Source organism: Lineus longissimus, chromosome 11 (assembly GCF_910592395.1).
Source record: "Lineus longissimus chromosome 11, tnLinLong1.2, whole genome shotgun sequence".
Lineage (NCBI taxonomy): Eukaryota > Metazoa > Nemertea > Pilidiophora > Heteronemertea > Lineidae > Lineus > Lineus longissimus.
This window is the reverse complement of record NC_088318.1, coordinates 6,379,508-6,398,102: the sequence shown is the minus strand read 5'-3', so window position 1 is coordinate 6,398,102 and position 18,595 is coordinate 6,379,508. Positions and strand designations below refer to the sequence as shown.

The following is an 18,595-nucleotide window of genomic DNA, read 5'->3' as shown; positions in this document are numbered from 1 at the left end:
GAAAAATTCCACATTGGCCGTGCCCGCGCCGTTCAAGTCTTCGGTCGTCCGTCTCTGCGCGCTGCTCGCCAAGGGGCTCAAAAATAGTGAAATGTCCGGGGGGGGGGGGTAAGGTAGAAAAGGAACCCACAAATGTTCTGTAAGTGTCCCTTGCAGAACATTGGTAGATTTTTTCGCCTACCTTCAGTCTTCACCACTTGTGGGTTTTTACTGGTCCTTGATTCAATGGTCTAGTGGAGGGAAGGTTCTTTTTAATCTCAAAGTATTGGGTTGTTTGGTCTCAACAGAACCATACCATACAAGAATGGACGTATTTCTAAAAAGAGATTGCACGTATTGACTCAAGTCAAGGGTCTGTTGGATCTAGTCTGGTTACTCTAAGGTTGGGTGAAACTGAGTCCATTTTATCTGAGTGTCTTTGCCGGCCATAGACTCCAGGGAAAGATTCAGCATCAAGGAAGAGGGGGGGGGGGCGCATGATCTAATGGCACAGCACGAATACTTAAGAGCACCGTTTTCAAGCACTTCCCTCACTAGATCAAGTTGGCAGAAAATAAGGGGCCCCCATGCAGGCCATTTGTTGTCCTGAACGTTTTATCCTTCCTTGTACCACGCGACAAAGACGAGACGGGACCTCACACATAGGTGGACAGTAGCTAATGGTGGACTCAACATTACAGGTAAAAAATCCAATAGGGCAACGATGATGACATCAGCGTATTTATCTATTTTTCAAAATCTCCAAGGGTAGTGCTGGGGCCGAGGGGGTTGTGCATGCAAATCTTGCTCCCAAAATGACTCTTCATGACATGGGCACAGTCAGACATTTTAGCCAGCGTAGCATCCTCAAACCTTGGCACAGGTGAGAAAATCATATTTTTGTTTTAAATGCAGGATGTCAAAGAGGCCGGAAAAAGTTGGGGTAGGGGAAACTCTTTATGACCTAGATCTGTAGGTAATGCATGGTTTGCTTGTCATTTCTTCTTCCTCTGCCACGAGGGCTGGGTGTTCATTTGGAAAGAGGCGTTGTATCTGGTCAGCATAGACCACATTCAAAAGTCGGCCAGTGGGCAATACAGTAGAACCTCACTATTAAAGACACCCTCGAGTCTGACAAGTGCTGTCCTTAATAGAGAGGTGTCCTAGAGAGGTCAAATTGAATGGAAACAACCAATTTGGGACCAAAACTAGTGTCCTTTATAGAGACGTTGTCCTTAATAAAGAGGCGTCCGCTAAGGGAGGTGCCACTGTACATGTAAATGCTCAATACACAGGATAATTCATACAGGGGCCCAGCATCAACCACTGCGTCTTGACGTCAGTTCCAACACCCCACACGGTTTAAGAGATCAAGCGAAGACTTTTGAGCCTTCACAACGGTCACACAAGCCAATTAAGCTGGTCGCATCTCATCACATTGCCACGTCAAAAATACAGGATAATTCATACAGGCCGGATATGTATTGAGCCGAATTATGAATGTGGTCAGTTGGCATCAGGGACTGTGTTAAATAAAAAAAGCTTCATTTTACATAACAAACATGTCTTTTATTTAGATATACATGTGTACTCCTTTATAATAAATTCTAACATTATCTTGCATGCATCAACATGAAACACTCATACAGATTTCGACAGGAGTTGTAGTGTTATTACTCATAATACCAGTGTGGTAGTTTAAGTAACTAATATACCAGTTATGGGCTGCAAGAAATTGACAATAGTCTCCGGAATCGTTCATGGTTGGTCAAAATTGAGGGGCGGAAGAATTTTCAAGGGCCGAAATGCACTCTTTAAGCCCCTGGCCCTCTATTTCAACTGGCCACGACAGATTACAGCTGGTCTATTGCAAATTTCCAGCTACCCATCAACAGTAAAACAAAATTTGAATCACAAAACTGATCACTGTTCATGTGCTAACAATGGTACATTGTCTTAATACATACTAGCATACACTGTAAACAAACCCTTCACTATTGGTAATAATAGTAAGTTTAACTCTCCAGAAGTTGCCATGTAAATAGCGTAAGATTTATACCATCACAAGAATATGTCATTACATAGGATTTCTATACTATATTATACATGTACATGTAAAATGTTCACAGTTCACAGTAGAGGGAACTAAATACAAAGTTAGAGACAAAATTCAAACATAACAATGAAATAATAACAAAAATAAAATTGTTCAGCTTTTGTATAGTGCACGTATATATTTGATTCACATACTCTTTGTTTCTACTCACGAGGACTTTGCCATATATTATCACTAAGCTGAGGCCAGGACACCCAAGTTCAGCTGAAAGGGTGGATGTCGTCCTGGGTGCCGACAAATGGTACGCAGGTTCGAGATCGACTGGACAATAAGCACCCTGGGTGCCATTACACTAGACAAACAGCACCCAGCTTCTTCTTCTACACTTTTCTATACCTACAACGAGGTTGGCCCCACGCTCACGGAGGTCACGTGTCACGATACCGCGCTCTAAAAACCTTTCTTTCATCAATTCCATCTCATTCAAACGGGGTATTCGTCTCTAAGGGGAGAGAGATAAAGAACCCATAGGCCTAAACTCGTTTTTTTCTGTTTATCTGTTCTTTTTATTTCGCGCACTGCTAATGCCGCAATTACCACGGCGCGAGATAAAACGAGATTGCAAGAAACGTCCTCGTCCCTAAGATCCGTAAGCCAGGCAAAAAGAAGCTGGGTGCTGTTTGTCTAGTGTAATGGCACCCAGGGTGCTTATTGTCCAGTCGATCTCGAACCTGGGTACCATTTGTCGGCACCCAGGACGACATCCACCATTTCAGCCCAAGTTCAACCTAAATTATTTGAGGTTTTCGTATCACAACAGGTACATAAGTACGTAAAATATTCACAAAACTATCAAAATGTTCACCCTGTTCATTTTGTCATGGTTTTAGAACACTGTATCATATTATATGCGCTGGTCACCCCATCCTAGTTAATATGACCACGCTCAACGTTGGTTGACTTCTTGTACGGGAGACAACAGGCCAACCATTCGGCCGTAAAGGAATTCCTCCATGGCCGGCGGGTTAAGCCGTGCCATATAACTGGGGGTACAGTACATCAAACACACGATTTATTATAGTTAAGCTAACAGTCCAAATCACAATTGTCATCCCTAAATACGCGTCATTGGCGCCCTTGACACGCTGGGTCGCGCTACCCAGCGTGTAGGTCACATGTAATTTACGTGAAACGGAGAGATAAGCGCGTCACTGACGAGCAACTCGACTCGCAACTCGTGCGTACATTGCACGTCACTGACGCGAAGCAGGATGGATGTCAACAGTGATTTGGACTGTACCTTGTTTGAAATGGATCTTACATGGGTGGATATATAACGTAAAACAATATTGGCCTCAAAAGGATAGACGATATTGTGGAGAATAATGACTAGCAAAACTTTCAGACAACCTGCTCTGAGTAAAATTTTGAAACATGAAAATATAGAGGAGCAAAATAAGTACGATCCTGTACTAAGCCTAATTCAATTTCAATTTTGGCTTCTAATTGCCATATTGGTACCCTGCCAACAGGAGAATATAATGTCCTAGTTGAAGCTCAGATCTTAACTCAAAAAAATTTTAACAAGACATTTTTCTTGTAGCAACCTGCAATAATTATCATACGAGATAAAAATTTCTGTTATTTGCAAAGGACATTGTCCCCATGTCATTGCCGGCAGCAGCAATGAAAAAATATCCGTAATCATTGCAACCTGCAATAGTCAAACCAAGGCATTACCAGTTTTTATTGGTAACTGGGCAATTACAGAAATAATTGTTGGAGGTTGCTGCAATAAAAATCGCAGGTTTGCAAGGCTTTCTAAATATGAAGAGTAGACAAGCCTAGATGAATAAATATTGACTAAAACATACACAGAAATGTTCCTGCAATCATCCCCAAGCATTCCCAATGACTGCAACACATGATGGTATCGATTAACCAAAGTGTTCCTCAGTTCTTGTTCATGATGTCTGGATAGGAAATCCAAGATGGCTGCCACAGCGGCCATGTTGAAACAGTGATGACATGAATGTGCACATGTACAAGGTGTCTCTGGAGGTTGTCATTTTCATCATGTGAACGATTGTTTGTCAGCAGGCGTACCACCTATGACTTCCTCATATGTAGGAAGCTGAAGCAGAAAAGATAGAAAGTGGTATTTATTACAGAGCAGTGCACCCCCAAGTCAAACAATGGGCAAAACCTGTACAGTAGCAAAATAGCTGAAATCAGTCAAAGAAAATTTGGTTATATGATGATTTTAGCATTTTTCCTCGAGTCAAACGTGTAAAATTGCTCCGACAAAGTGTGAACAGGGTCACAAAATAGGCCCAGCATGCTAGGAGAAAACTATGAGTCTTGCCTCATTGATATTTATACATGTACAGTCCTTCCAGAAAGTAAATGTCCACAGGGTTTTTTTTGATATCACAGAGATAGAATAAGATAATTGAATGCGGTTTTCAGCAGAGAATGGTATATCTAGTTGGTCATGTATCTGATGTTTTTGGACCCAGCTAATCCTGTCTCTTCATTATATAACACGCAATTTTTAAAATGTTCAAAAAGTCACTTTTTTATTTTATTTTTTTTTCGTTCTTTTTCATAATGTATTGGTGAACTATGATGCAACAAAGGTTTTTTTTGCTTACATTACTAGAAAATTCCTGCTAAATTCTTTCATTTTGAAGATAACTTTTAGCTCGCTACAGGTGATTGTTTTTTTCACACAACTGGTGACCTTTGAGAAAACTCCTAAATATGAGGTGGTGAGAACCAGAGTCTATATACAGTGGAACCTCCCTTAGCGGACACCTCTCCAATAAGGACAACCTCTCAATTAAGGATACTAGGTTTTGTCCAAAATTGGTTGTTTCCATTCAATTTGACCTCTCTAATCAGGACACCTCTCTATTAAGGAGAGCACTTGTCAGTCTGGAGGGTGTCCTAAATGGAAATGTTCTACTTACTGTGTACTGAGTGACAATTTGGCCGGAAATTAGTTAAGTACATGTAACAACTTCGACCTGAATATTATTATATATTATAGGCTAATTGATGCGGCTCGATCTGTTTACTCGCAGATGACAGCACTCCAGTTTCCTTTTCCATGAAAAATTAGAAGCCGAGGATCCAGAACCGACCAATTTTTCTCAAAAATTGAATGTCACTCAGTTGACTCTGGTTCTTACTGCCTGATATAGTGTGTGAAATATAAGGGGAAGAGGATATGTACACAGCATGCTGTGTATGCTGTTTATCCAACAGACAGTAGTTTTATGTGATAACGGGATCGTCGTTTCAATGTAACAGGTCGTAGCAATTCACGTAAGAGGCACAAAGTATTCCAGATCCAGTTTTTATTGATTAAATAATGCAGAGTCCAACATCTAATTCTATGGATCTGGCAGCTAACGTGAAGGCTACAATGGCTATGGTTGAACTCTTAGAACAAGGGATAAAGCTGGCATTAAATACAATTTCAGGGTTCCGATTCAGGGAACCAATGACCAAAACAGAACTCAATTCAAGGAATTGAGTTGGCGAAAGATCTAAACATAAATGTTGTCATCAGAGTAATTCTTTGAAGATACTAGCTTTGAACCCTTGCTCTAAACATAACTACAATTAAAATACATGCAACAGCGAGGCTAATAATATGATGCATCATCATGAACCTAGTACTTCTAGGAACTTGACCAGTTGAGACACCGCGCAAAGCCGGGTGTTTTGGATCGACTTCGAGGAACCAGCGCTTGGCGTATTAGCAATGTCATCAATCAAAGTCAGATGTGTAAACACAAACAGGAAAAGATTAGGAACAAAGATCCGGCCTTGAATCACCACCATAGGAGTACATTTTGGGTTCAGCATGAACTTACTTTATCAGTTTAACTCTTTGCTATATTCTAAATGACTGAAAGTCCAAAACGTTAATTATTGAATGGTTAATGATCGAATATCTTCGTATCATATGTTCAAAGCGTTTTATATTAATATTCATTAGGCTCATTATAAAGCCCCGCCTCCGATTTTATGCTGCCTGCTGTGAATCCTAGCAACATTTTCTCTTGAATAAACAACATGCTGTGTGTACAATGTACAGGCACGCGCATTGTCTAGAGTACACAGCAGACTTCGCTGGCTGGAATTTGGCCGCAACTTGAAGGGAGGTGGGGAGTTGTTCCACCGCCACCGCCACCGCCATTTTTTCTCCAGCTGACGTCATTGATGACGCGGTTATGTTAATTCGCCTCTGCTGTGCATGCAACCAACTTGTTCCTGCGTACACAGCAGTATGCTCAGTATGCTGTGTACATAGCCACTTCAGAAAAAAATTCACGACCAGCAAAATGACACCATTTCATTGGCCGAGAAAGAGGTTACGACGAATTCTGATGTTTTAAACTCTTCATTCGCCATATGAACTCCACCTGCTGGTATCCTCCTTGACCATTACAGTCAAGCAAAGAAAGGGCAGGGGAGGCTCTGGCCGAGTCTAAGAGAAAAGAGGGCGAACAGAGAAAGCAATAAAGAATGTTAGATAAAAAAACAACGTCATATTTTTGGGCGCCGAAAGGAATAAAAGGTAATGAACCAACCTTCGGATCATTTGGGTCGTGCAGCTCATCATTTTGTATTGCATCAAAGTAAGACGGCGGTGGTCCAAAGGTTTGATTCTCCTCAGGGGAAATAGCATTGGCAGCTTCTGGGTAGCTCCTAGGGGCACTGGCTGCCATTGGATAGGCACCTGGGGTACCAGATACCTCGGGTAATAATCGAGGACTATAAAAACCACTCTGAAGAGCAAGACGTTACTTGAAACAACTTATAAAGAAGAAAGAAGTACACCATTTTTAATGACCCACAGGCCGCAGTCTTTGGAATGGATAATCGCAGGGCTTTGGTTAATTTTTAGGCAGGTGGAGTATTGCACTTATTACTCTCAGTGGCACTTCCTAAGTGGATCATCCAATGAGTATTTTAACTCCTTTGACTTCAGCCAAGGCGAGATTTTAGGTCACACAAACATTGAGATACTATGAGCCCATCTATTTGTGGCGGGCCATTCCACCAAAGAACACCACACTTCTCCGTGGTGGGCCAATCCACCAAAGAACACCACCCTTGTGGTTGCAATTTACATTATGTGACATCACAAGATGGTCAATTACATCATAGCGACCTCCATTGTAGCAGGTGCATTGTCGATGAAAAAGTTACGAGGTTAAAAAACCACGATACATAGTGACATCCAGGGCCCAGATGTTAGAAAGCATGTTAGCTCTTAACATAATGTTGACATGTCGTTTCATGTATATGAATGCACATGTCAACATGATGTTATGAGCAAAAATGCTTTCTAACTAACGGGATCTGGTTTCCATTTCTATACTAAAATTGATACAAAACTTACCTCCGATGGTGCAGCTGACCGAGAAGTGTCACTCGGACGATGAGTGTACTCTTGCCGCCTCTGAGGAAACAAAGTGTATATTTTGGCAAACGCTACATATTGTACAAGAGTTTCGAAGGAAAAACCCCTTGTTTCTATGAGGGGGGGGGGGGGGTCATATTGTTACAGGTCAAGCATTATACTGGCACGGGTTTTTGAAATTTTGAGGCACATAGCACGTAATAGCTCATTAAAAGTCAATTAATCCTCTTAACACGCAGTATAGGTTTTTATAGTCCTCGATTATTACCAGAGGTTTCGGGTACCCCAGGCAGCTGCAGCCAGTACCCTGAGGAGCTCACCAGAAGCTGCCAATTATGTGTTACAAGAGAATTAACTGACTTTATGTCTCAAATATCTGTAGTTTTACCCTCGAAGAGAAAGGAATGGTCTTTTTTTCGACAAGTCCAAAATCACTGCCAGCGTTCAAGAAAAGCAAACAGATTTAATGCTTGGTTACGTGACAGGCAGTAGATTGCAATTACTTGTCTGAAATTGCCTTTAGGATCTGGCCTGGGGAACAGGTCAGACTCAGATACCCCATTTCTTTCGTTTCCGAGAAACAGACTTGAAACTTGCCTCAGATGGTGGAATTGACCTGGCAGTGGTGCTTAGATGCGGCACGTAAGCATTCCTGACCCTAACTGCTGGTGGCCTTATTACAGCAGCTGGTGTTGTTCCGGTCACTCGAGGTCCACCTGGCCTGTTTTGTTGATTTCGCGATGTGCTTGCAGCTCCTGCAGATGCCCCTTCCTCACCTCAGAAAGTAAATCAGAAGGATATACAGATGAAATTGGTTGGAGTCAATGGACCAAAATGGTGTTGCACTTGGAACATACAGCCTGACAGCCCAACAGGCATTTGATAAGTGGTGAAGGAATCCAAATGGTGATCATGTTAGAAATATCTAGTCATTGATTTTTACATATTGTACACTGTAATAGACTCTTGATCCATTTCAGTCTGCTGGGTGAACTCGAATACACATCACATTAACCTCAAGGCCAAGGATGTACTGCTTTGTCCCATCTACAATTACTTCTTACAAGCCTGGGTGGTGCAAGCGACAAGATGACAGGATTTCAGTGTCAATGGTGGGATTTGTTCGATTTCTTCATGGATGGATATTTTGAAGGAGGATAATAGGCAGGAGCATGGAGGTAAAATTGGACATCTTCAGGAGACTAATACTCACAGTAAACACGTGTAAGGGCACTGGGTCATCACTAAGTATATTCCTTGTACAAGCGTAAAAAGTTTTACTGTATTGTGAGATGTATTGTAAGAGACCCCTATTGGCAACTTCGCGTAACTTTATCTTGCCTACCTAGCCGCTGCCTGTAGAGTTCCTTTAATTTTAATTTTAATTTCTAGTTCATTGACTGACAAACATTCTTGTCAGGGGGAGTAGTTTGTGCAATGAAGTGGAACTTTGGCAAGTTAAAGGTGTCTGAGAAAAGGCGTTTCTCAGTGTGCATACAATAGCGAACATAAAACTGACGTGATGTTTGAGTGGATAGTTCGTTTTGTTAGGCTCTGGAATTCATTTCAAGCAAGTACTACACTTCAAGTTAACACCTTGAGCTTTTTTTGAACCCCAGTACATGAAAGGAACACGAGGAACGAAAGAAAAACACTACTCACTTGCACGGGTTTTTGCACTTTTCCAACAACAGTAAAAGCACATGAAAAATATGATAAAAATGCCTAAAACAATCCCAGCCAATTGCCACTCATCTGAAAAAGACAACAAAAAGTTAGAACTCAACTCAAATTCAAAAGCCAAGAATCATATCTGACTGGAACAGTGGAATATAGACTTTTTGGTTATCTAATCTCAGGTACACATGAAAAAAGTTTTAGGTTGATAGTCTTATATGTAGCGGTGAAATGTGGGCCAAACGGTACATAACGTTATTCATCTATTGTAATGGCTCATTGAGCTAAAATTCAGTATATCAAGCTATTTTCTTTGGAAGTGGTTATTTCTACAGCAAGTAGCTGTAGACGCAGAGGGTCGTTTTCCCTTCTCCCGCCTTGCGGCTACAGCAAATAATTAATATTCCATCCAATCAGATTGCTTTACACAGTTATATTAATTGCTAATTAGCACACGCCGCGCGGGATTGAAACAAAGCAGAACAATGGCGGACGACCAAGCCGAAGCGCGCGATCATGTGCATTCCGAAAGTTTTCGTATTGGTGCCCTATTCCTTGATTTTAAGACATTTAATGATGCTCTGGTGCAGTACCAAAAATTCAAGAATGTTGTATTCTACATTCGGCACTCCCGTTTGGGGTCGCCATATATACTGAGAAAGTCCCCTTTTCTCAGTATAAACACAGTGACCCCAAATTCACAGAGTAGACATAATTATATGTAGGTGGCCAATGTCTCAAGCCTGTCCTGAATACAGGTTACTTTCTGCCCTCTGGATGGATGGCTTATAGGAGCTGTTGCCTGCTAATAGGATCAAACTAGTATTACCATAAATACCATAGGTGGCACCACCATCTAAAAGCATATATCAGAGCTAGGATTATATGAGAAAAAGTTGGACTAAGCTGATGTCACTTCCCGAGTATCGCCTTAGTTATGTTATAATTGAAATTGCCCCCCCCCCCCAGTAGGCCCGAGTTGGCTTTCGGGATTCATTAAAATTACTGACCCAGTTGAGACCATGGAGGTAGCCTACCTCATTGTTAAGAACTCGGTACTTCTCCCTCCCTCCGTCTACAGCTAGTAATCCAGCCTTATTTCTACAGCAAAAAGGGGTGGAGCAATTATTAATTAGGCTTATGAATATTTATTTTCTTGCTGTAGATACAACACTCGCATTGTCTTCGGTCTACAGCTGCTGTAGACCGAAGCCAGATAATACCGCTTTTCCTGTACTGGGTCTACAGCATGCTGTAGAAATAACGCCGGCCATTTTCTTTCTGAAAGCAGTAGGATACAGGGAGACAGTTTACCTCGTACCCTTTATAGATTTGTTTAGTTTTTAAAAAGCGCCAGGGTGAGGGATTCCCCACCTCCAGGAAGTTCAGCGTTCTACAGGGTGTCTCAAAAAAGGTATACCCGCCTTGAATCATCGCTTCTATGTAAACTATTTTATTTTATTTTAAGTTTAGTATGTCATTAGAAAGAGCTAGATTTACTCTTTATATTATGATACCCTAAACATGCATTTATTTTCACGGGCGGGTCAGTAACAATGCAATGATTGCCAGCAGTTTAATTCCACACTGTGACAAATCAACAAGAGACATGGTCAGACGATGCCACCTGTGCATTGATAGGGAGGGGGTCTTGTGGAGGGACCAGTGCCATAAATTCTCACTGTGTAACATTTAAATCAATGAGTATTTATAATCTTCATCAGTTTTTTTGTTTGTAATTTCACTTTCCCACAGTTACGAAGAACAGAACACGTGTACCAGCAAGGATATGGGTGCCATTGAAAAATTGTTTTTGTTACTGACTTACCTGTGAGAATTAAATGCAAGTTTAGGGTATTATTTAAAAGAGCAAATCCAGCTCGTTCTAATGACATACTACACTTAAAATAAAATTTAGTAGTTTACATATAATCAATAATTCGAGGTGGGTATACTTTTTTTGAAACACCCTGTAGAGTGAACTTCCGAAGCCTAAGTCTACAGCAAATGTATCGTCTTGAGAATTAACCACTTGTGTGCTACCCAGAACTTACCCAAGGCCAGATTGTCATAGTCATGGTAACTACAAGATACTTCATCCTCACCATCACTACAGTCACTGAATTTGTCGCATTTTCTAAAATATGAGATGCATTTTCCATCAAACTGACATCGATATTTGCCAAAGCAGCCTTCTGAAAAATCAAGTAGTTCAAATATCATTACTGCAAGGATTATGTTTGTGGGGCGGACCAAAGGAAACCAAGAGACAATCAATGGTGAGGGACTGGAAGAAGAGGGTCACAGAGGAGATGGCGAGATGAAAGGAGCCAGTTGACAAGTGACTAGTATTTTCACTGGCTTTGATTTGAAGTTATTTGACCCACCAGTGTTTTATCAAGTTTTTATGTGGCGGTGGGTGCACTTTTTGTTTGATACCAATGAAAATTCAAATGTTCACACCAGTTGGTTTATGGACTCAAAAATCCATTAAAATGCATTTTAATGGGTTTTTGAGTCATCTGGGGGCATTGGATGATAGCGGAAACAGTAGGGTATTTCTGGATAAACTTGAACATGTTGTTTAGTTCTTTAAAACCCAATATTTGTCTTCACATAGTAAAATAATAATGGCAACGCAAGAAATATTCTGAATTATGAATTTCTGCCCAATTTTCATATTTTGATGTATAAAAGAGTTATAAAATCTCTGAAACTACCTACCACACCAGTTCTTTCCTTTGGCACATTGTCTTTTTTTCAAGCACTTGTAAGTTTCTTCACTGGAACAAGCTGGTGCTACAAAAATAACGTGAAACTGACGCTGTGGTTACACTGGTGTTATAAAGTATTGAATGCACATGAGAACTTTAATACATATTTGGGTGCCACACTCAATCCGGTTCATGCTGTTTTTTTTAAACCGCTTTAACCAAAACGGCTCCTAAATCGAACTGAATGCGCTTTAACGAAGTTGCGCTAACCCATTCGCATTGAAATTTTTAGTGTGGCGCATTAGGCCACACCAATTTAATTGTTAGTTTAAGGGAGGTTTTGTCATGAAAAGGTGGATGATAAGCGCAAAATAGGAAAAAAAAACTAACCTTTTTCTGTTGCTGTTTTGCTGGTGTACATTCAACATTCCTCTTGAAAACACCATATTAGGAATTATTATGGTTTTGAAAGCAGAATTAAGACCTCATTTTTCTCCAATTGCATTTGCTTCTATTTTGGTGTAAAATTCTTACATGTCAGTCTGTCTTTTTTGTCCAAATCAGCATTTTCTTTTTATATTCTGATGGATCACAACATGCAAAAATAACTTTATTTGAAGAATGCACACTTTGGGTTTTCATATTTTTATGCATGAGGGAAATCCGTTAAACAAACAATTAAATTGTTGTTGCGTATTACAATACGCATTAGAACAGTCTACTGGCAGGGCCCATGCACAAAAAGCTATCGGTTTTTCCTTCAGTTTTTCATCTTCTCTCTATGCAGCAAACATATATACCGGTAAAGTTTGCCAGACTACAATATCAATGTATGTTACCTGCGTTCGGAGGGCAAGAAATAATCTCTTACCCTAGTAATACTGGTAAAAGAAAGGATCTTTAATACTGGTTTTCAGATTTTTATGCATAAGGGAAATCCGTTAAACAAACAATTAAATAGGTGTGGCATATCAAAATATGCATTAAAACAGTCCACTGGCAGGGCCCATGCACAAAAAGCTATTTGTTTTTCCTTCAGTCTGCAATCTAGGCCATATCATATCCTTATCTGCTAAAACTCAGCCTCGTTGCTAAAACTCAGCCTCGTTTTGGTACCAATGCATGATAGTGCATTGGTACTGCAATGTACTACCTGTCTGATAGAGAGTAGCCAAATGATTATGTGCCACTAAAAGTGTCCCCTGTGACCATACAGTTACCCACATCTGTTTCAATCTTGCTGATATTGGAGAATTGGTTACTCACTGACTGTTTCTGATATTTATCCTCGAACATATTATCCTATTTAGCTCCAGTAGACAGATTAATAATCCTGAAGGGTGTGGCTGCCCTTTTTGGGCGTGTTCTGGGAGGCTTAAAGAGCCTTGAGGGTGAAAAATCCACTAGGCCTCTCTCTTGATATCTTGACTAATGGTATGCAAAATGTTGATTTCATATCTCAACTGGTCTCTGCTATATTATTGGTTATAGTCATGAGGGGCAGGGTTCTAAAATGCCAATCAACAGAAAAAAGCTGTTGTCTTGGCGTGGTCTCAGCCAATTAGCTCAGTATCTATGCACATTTTGGCACATAATGATGACTTCTTTCAGATGCAAGCGGTCTGATGGCTTGAAATTAAAATAGTTCTGAGAAATCTTGAAATACAGTACAACCTCTCTATTGCGGACACCCATGGGACTGGGCCCAGGTGTCCGCAATAGAGAGGTGTCCGCAATAGAGAGGTTATGCCAAATCGTCCGCTAGGTGGATTTGAAGTTCCCGCCTTGCAGGTCTTGGTTTTCTCTGTGTCGACATCTAGCGTAGAAACTTTAAACCTGTTGGCTGATCGGTATTTGCTTGTGATGTTGCGTTGAATGACGTGAGCTACTTTGGAACTCAGAGCGTGAATAATCTCTCTAGTAAAAGGTGCCCCTTTTATTGCAAAATCTCCTCGACATGTGATAATGTGTCAAAAAACACCATAATTTCTGTCCATCAGCCACCTTTGATAAATAATTATTTTTTTCTAATTTCTCTACTAACGCATATTCGCCGCAACACTGACAAAACCGCGTGGATTTATGAGTGTCCGTAGACACAAAAGGCCTATGTGATTAGTTGAAAAGATGAGTAAACAAATGCCACGGCTTAATTAGGATACAAAAACACAATGCCAATGCCGCGGCTTAATTAGGATACAAAAACACAATGCCATGGGGTAATTACGTTGATTAATTGCGCGAATATCACACCTGTCGGGCCTACTTGACTCTCCAAGCGCAAGCGGGAAGCCATTGTTTTTGCCTACTGTCCGTAATTGGGAGGGAATTGGACCAAAAATTGGCTATCGCCCTGTCCGCAATTCGGAATAGAGAGGTGTCCGCCGTACAGAGGTTTTTGTTATTGGAAATGACTTAGAAAAAATCGGGACTGGCCGGACGTGTCCGTTATGTAGAGGTGTCCGCCTGGCAGAGGTGTCCGCAGAGGGAGGTTCTACTGTAAACAGTGGCTTGATAGATGGGGTCAAACATGCTGAGAGACACATGTTGGGTGCCATGTTCTGTGAGGCTTAGAGTTCAAGACAGTTGATGTATGATATCCATGGGTGCATAATGTCCTAAGGTACCAAAATATAGTAATCTTAAACTGAAATATACAACACATGATGTAAAATCAGTACTTTGTTGGTGCTCATTTTGCAAATCAGAGTTAAAAATCCAGGACATGGCCTACTTCCTTGATGCACATTCTGTATACCCTGCACGAGTATGCATGTGTCAGTTAGGCGTTGGTGTAGTGGTTGCTATGGCTAGGGCATTTTCACCATTAGTTAAGTTAGTTCATTGTAGAGTTTGAAGTAACTAGTACATATACCTAATTAATAATATATCCCAAATGTCCACTTATAATAGTTAGCATAGCCCCATAGGTTTATAATATTCATGAATTTTTTTATCTTTCACCCATGGGTGGATGGAGCCCATGTGGTCAGCATGAGTTAGTTGTCCAACAGACAACATGCTTGGGGTTGTTTCTTTTGGATTGCTATCCAGTCATCACGGATGCCTCTCTATCCCGGAATGGCTATATTGAGCGTGTCCTAATTAGAGTCTGGCCTGCTTGTAAGCAGATATGCCACTCGGCGTAAACCAAACCGAGGCCATCAGATTACGCGGGAACTGATATCAATTACATATTCCTGGTCTGGATCGTAGACTCTATACTGGTAAAATTTGACAGACTACAATATCAATGTATTTTACCTGAGTACGTAGTGCAAGAAATTATCTCTTACCCCAGTTATACTGGTAAAAAAAGGAACTGACTCTGCTGAGACATACTCCAATCTTCGTTGCATTGAAAAATACTTACGGCAATAATAAGATCTGCTTGCACACAGTCCAGGATACCCAGGGCAGGTGTACTTGTAATTGAAGACCGACTGATTGAACCCACAAATGCGGACTGCAAGTAAAGCGGCACAAGACCTTAAAGGGGGACTATAGGCAGGAGGAGAGGGGCTAATTTGGCCATCTTCAAGTGACTAGTATACACAGTAAGGGCCCTTGGTCATGTCAGACTTAGCACTAAATATATCCCTTGTACAAGTGCAAATCATTTCGTTCTGCTGTGGGATGTGAGAGACCCCTATTGGCGGCTTTGTGTAACTTTATCTTGCCTGCCTAGCTGTTGCCTATATTGTCCCTTTAATGCAGGAAGACGTATCAGCCCATATCCTGTACCCTCTGCTCAAAGAGCAGAAAAGCATCACCATTTTTGCTCTGATGGCGAGGGGTTGTGAAATTTTATACGAATCACACAAAATTAAAATCGCCAAAGTCAAATGAATTTAAATGCCCATACTATACTACTAGGAGCTATAATCTACCGTACTTATGGAATTTTTGCTTCGTAAATAAATTCTAACTCCATGTATATGAAAACTGAGTTGGTAAAATGTATGTGATCCAAATACTCTAGTTTCTCACTTCTAACGTCCAGTCAGATCTTTACATAGTGCACATTTCTAGAAATTAGGGAAATTTTAGGCCTTCTATTCAAGCCACTATTGCCATTCATGCTGCTGGTCAATCAATCAAGAAACTTACTTCTGTCGTTGGCCTACCAAAATGAACACACACTGGCTTACCACTGTAGTGGACGTTAGGCGTGCGAAAACCGAGTAGATAAGTGACCATCCCCTTTGATTATCCTTCTTTGGAGGGGGGGGGGGGGGGGGGTATAGGAGTTTGCATTCTTGTGTTGGTCACTTTGCAATAAAATTTACAATTAGACACGGCCTTCCTCACTGAGAATCTGCCTCCAGCAGTCTGTTACATGAAAAATGTTCTATGACAATACTTACGGCAACGATAATCAGCACTTTCACACCACCCAGTATCTGGGCAATAGTAATCTCTGCTATAGCTTGGACACTTAGACGACCCTGAATTAGTAAAGGTTCCGGGTTCATTAGCATGGCCTCAAATAAATTGAGACTTTTCTACAATGAGGGTCCCAGGTGATCGGACTAAATATCCTCTGCAGTGACTCTATCTACCAGTACCACTCTCCAAAATTTAACTTCATTAGAGATAACTGCCTTAATCGCATTATTAGATTTCCCAAGAACCCACCTTTCAATTGAAACAAAGACTTACATTGAGGGCACCCAAGGTAATCAAGTTTTCATGTTTTTCACAGGCTATGGTACCTTACAAAAGCTGCTATTTCCCAGGAACAAGCAATCAATAGGCCTGTCCTAAGCCTACAGCAAGTTTCATAAAGTATCGGCATATTTTTTTCTTTACTCACTTGGGCACATCCCAGAAGTCATGACACATTTCCCAGAGGCACATTTGTAGTCACTTATTCCGTTAGGGCTCTTGTTGCAGTCTTTTTCCATCAATGACGTCATCTTCAAACTGCAGGAAAATTTGTCCAAACGAAGTCAAAACTTGGCCTCACTATTGTTCTGGTAATCCTTACTGAAAAGCTGACAATAGGTATAAAGCACCTTAAAATTGCATGAATTTCCCCAAAAGGAATATGCGATGACATATCGACACATGACATAGATGGCTTTTATGCAACGCTTCAGAACTTCGGTCCCGAATAAGACGATGGTATACGGTTTTAGAAAACTCACGCTTATAAATGAATCTCCTTCAAAGAAGACACTGCTCAGCTGCAAAACATGCATATCAGGTGGACATGAGGTCATATCCATCACGCGCAAGTTTTCTCAAACCGTTCCATCGTCTTATCTTGGACCGAAGTGTCGTACGACTATTAATTAGCCTAGCCCTAGTGTAGGCCGGGTTACGATTGGGATATTGAAAAATCAAAAGAAAGGTGGACCGTGTGGCGAGTCATGACTCACGATAGCACGGGGGGGGGGGTCCAGAGTGATTCGTGATTGGAGAATCTCCTATATTCCCGTCAAATTGCTTATTTCTAGCGGTCAGTTCGCCACTATAGAACAAGATGATGATGAACCATGGGCTGAACTATGTTTCTGCACCTTGATTCGTGATTGGCAGTGATTTTTTGGGACACCCTTTAACTAGGCTAAAATTTACTTGGAGAATCTCCTATATTCCCGTCAAATTGCTTATTTCTAGCGGTCAGTTCGCCACTATAGAACAAGATGATGATTAACCATGGGCTGAACTATGTTTCTGCACCTTGACAGGGAAACAAGATTTCGAAAATGCGAAGCTTTCATACATTACATACGCTCAAAGAGAAAATTTCGCAAAATTTTTTTTTAATGAATTTTTTTTTTTGTAGTCGTCGTCGTTCATCAATTCCAGGTCAGCCGTGAAGACAGCACGGCGTTTTAAGGCTGTCTCTGCTGGAAGAGACCGACCGCTGAAAAGGGGCATACCTCATGTTTGTAAATATAACAAGATCCTCTCCGGGATAGGAGTGATTAGCATGTAGAATATGGAGGGAGTCAGCACAACCCTACTTCTGAGACATCCTTTCAAGTGTGGACGACTGTGTCACACTCACAGGGACCTGACGCAAAATATGGATAGGGCCAGGATTTTTTTCCTAGGCCCCGGATGTGTTCTCTGCCCACCTAGCTGGACGCCGACTTAACCATATTAACCCATATTTTGCATCACGTCGTTGTGCGCTGTGTCATTTTCACAACTTAAGAATTCCAGTGTAGTGCTTTGTGCAGCGGGGAAACAGCATCTATGGACCTAGTCGGGTGTCCGTCTCAGCAGGAAGATGTAATAAATAACAACTTAAATTAGTCAAAGACAAAGTGCTGGGAAATTAATTCACGTTTCACCATAATCAAATAAGTACAGCTCTGTTGCTTTATAAGGGGCTGGTGGTGAATTAAAGTTTGCTACTGCAAGGCTATTTGTCTGCTTTAGATATTTAAGTGTCCCTCCAAGAAACGTCCATTGTAGAAAGGTACCACAGCTAGTGAGGATCTGTGTAGGAGTTTTAGTGAGATCTTCATGCAGCGTGTATCTTGGAGTGGGGGCATGCAGCCAGAAAGGGTTCACTTCCAAAGAATAGGTACGCACTGTGCCCATGAAGATTTTCTAACGCTCCTTGCTGCATGCAGGTGCTTGGCAGTGGGCAGCTTCAATTCACAGCCTTCCAGTGGGGAAAAGCCAGATTTGAGGGCAATTGTGGGCGTTGAGTTAGGATTTGCCCAGCAAAAGTGTTCGAGTGTGAGTCCAGGAGTTCTTGTCAGAGTT

At 41.2% G+C, this 18,595-nt stretch overlaps 1 protein-coding gene across 3 annotated transcripts; it reads right to left on the bottom strand.

The window, feature by feature from the left end:
* Window positions 1-1,526: 1,526 nt before the first annotated feature.
* LOC135495694 (low-density lipoprotein receptor-related protein 6-like) lies at window positions 1,527-17,642 on the bottom strand. Of its 3 annotated transcripts, none has more exons than XM_064784546.1 (11): window positions 17,607-17,642; window positions 16,683-16,863; window positions 16,234-16,314; window positions 15,240-15,332; window positions 11,877-11,951; window positions 11,207-11,347; window positions 9,138-9,230; window positions 8,073-8,251; window positions 7,455-7,517; window positions 6,640-6,837; window positions 1,527-4,169 (listed from the first exon to the last, which is right to left on the bottom strand). In XM_064784546.1, the coding sequence occupies exons 2-11, from the start codon at window positions 16,783-16,785 to the stop codon at window positions 4,110-4,112; spliced, it is 1,086 nt and encodes a 361-aa protein (XP_064640616.1). In that variant the 5' UTR covers window positions 16,786-16,863; window positions 17,607-17,642; the 3' UTR covers window positions 1,527-4,109. The 3 variants fall into 3 exon arrangements, with proteins under 3 accessions (XP_064640616.1, XP_064640618.1, XP_064640617.1); XM_064784548.1 differs by having other exon boundaries at window positions 7,455-7,514; XM_064784547.1 differs by lacking the exon at window positions 17,607-17,642 and having other exon boundaries at window positions 16,683-17,589.
* Between the last annotated feature and the right edge of the window lie 953 nt (window positions 17,643-18,595).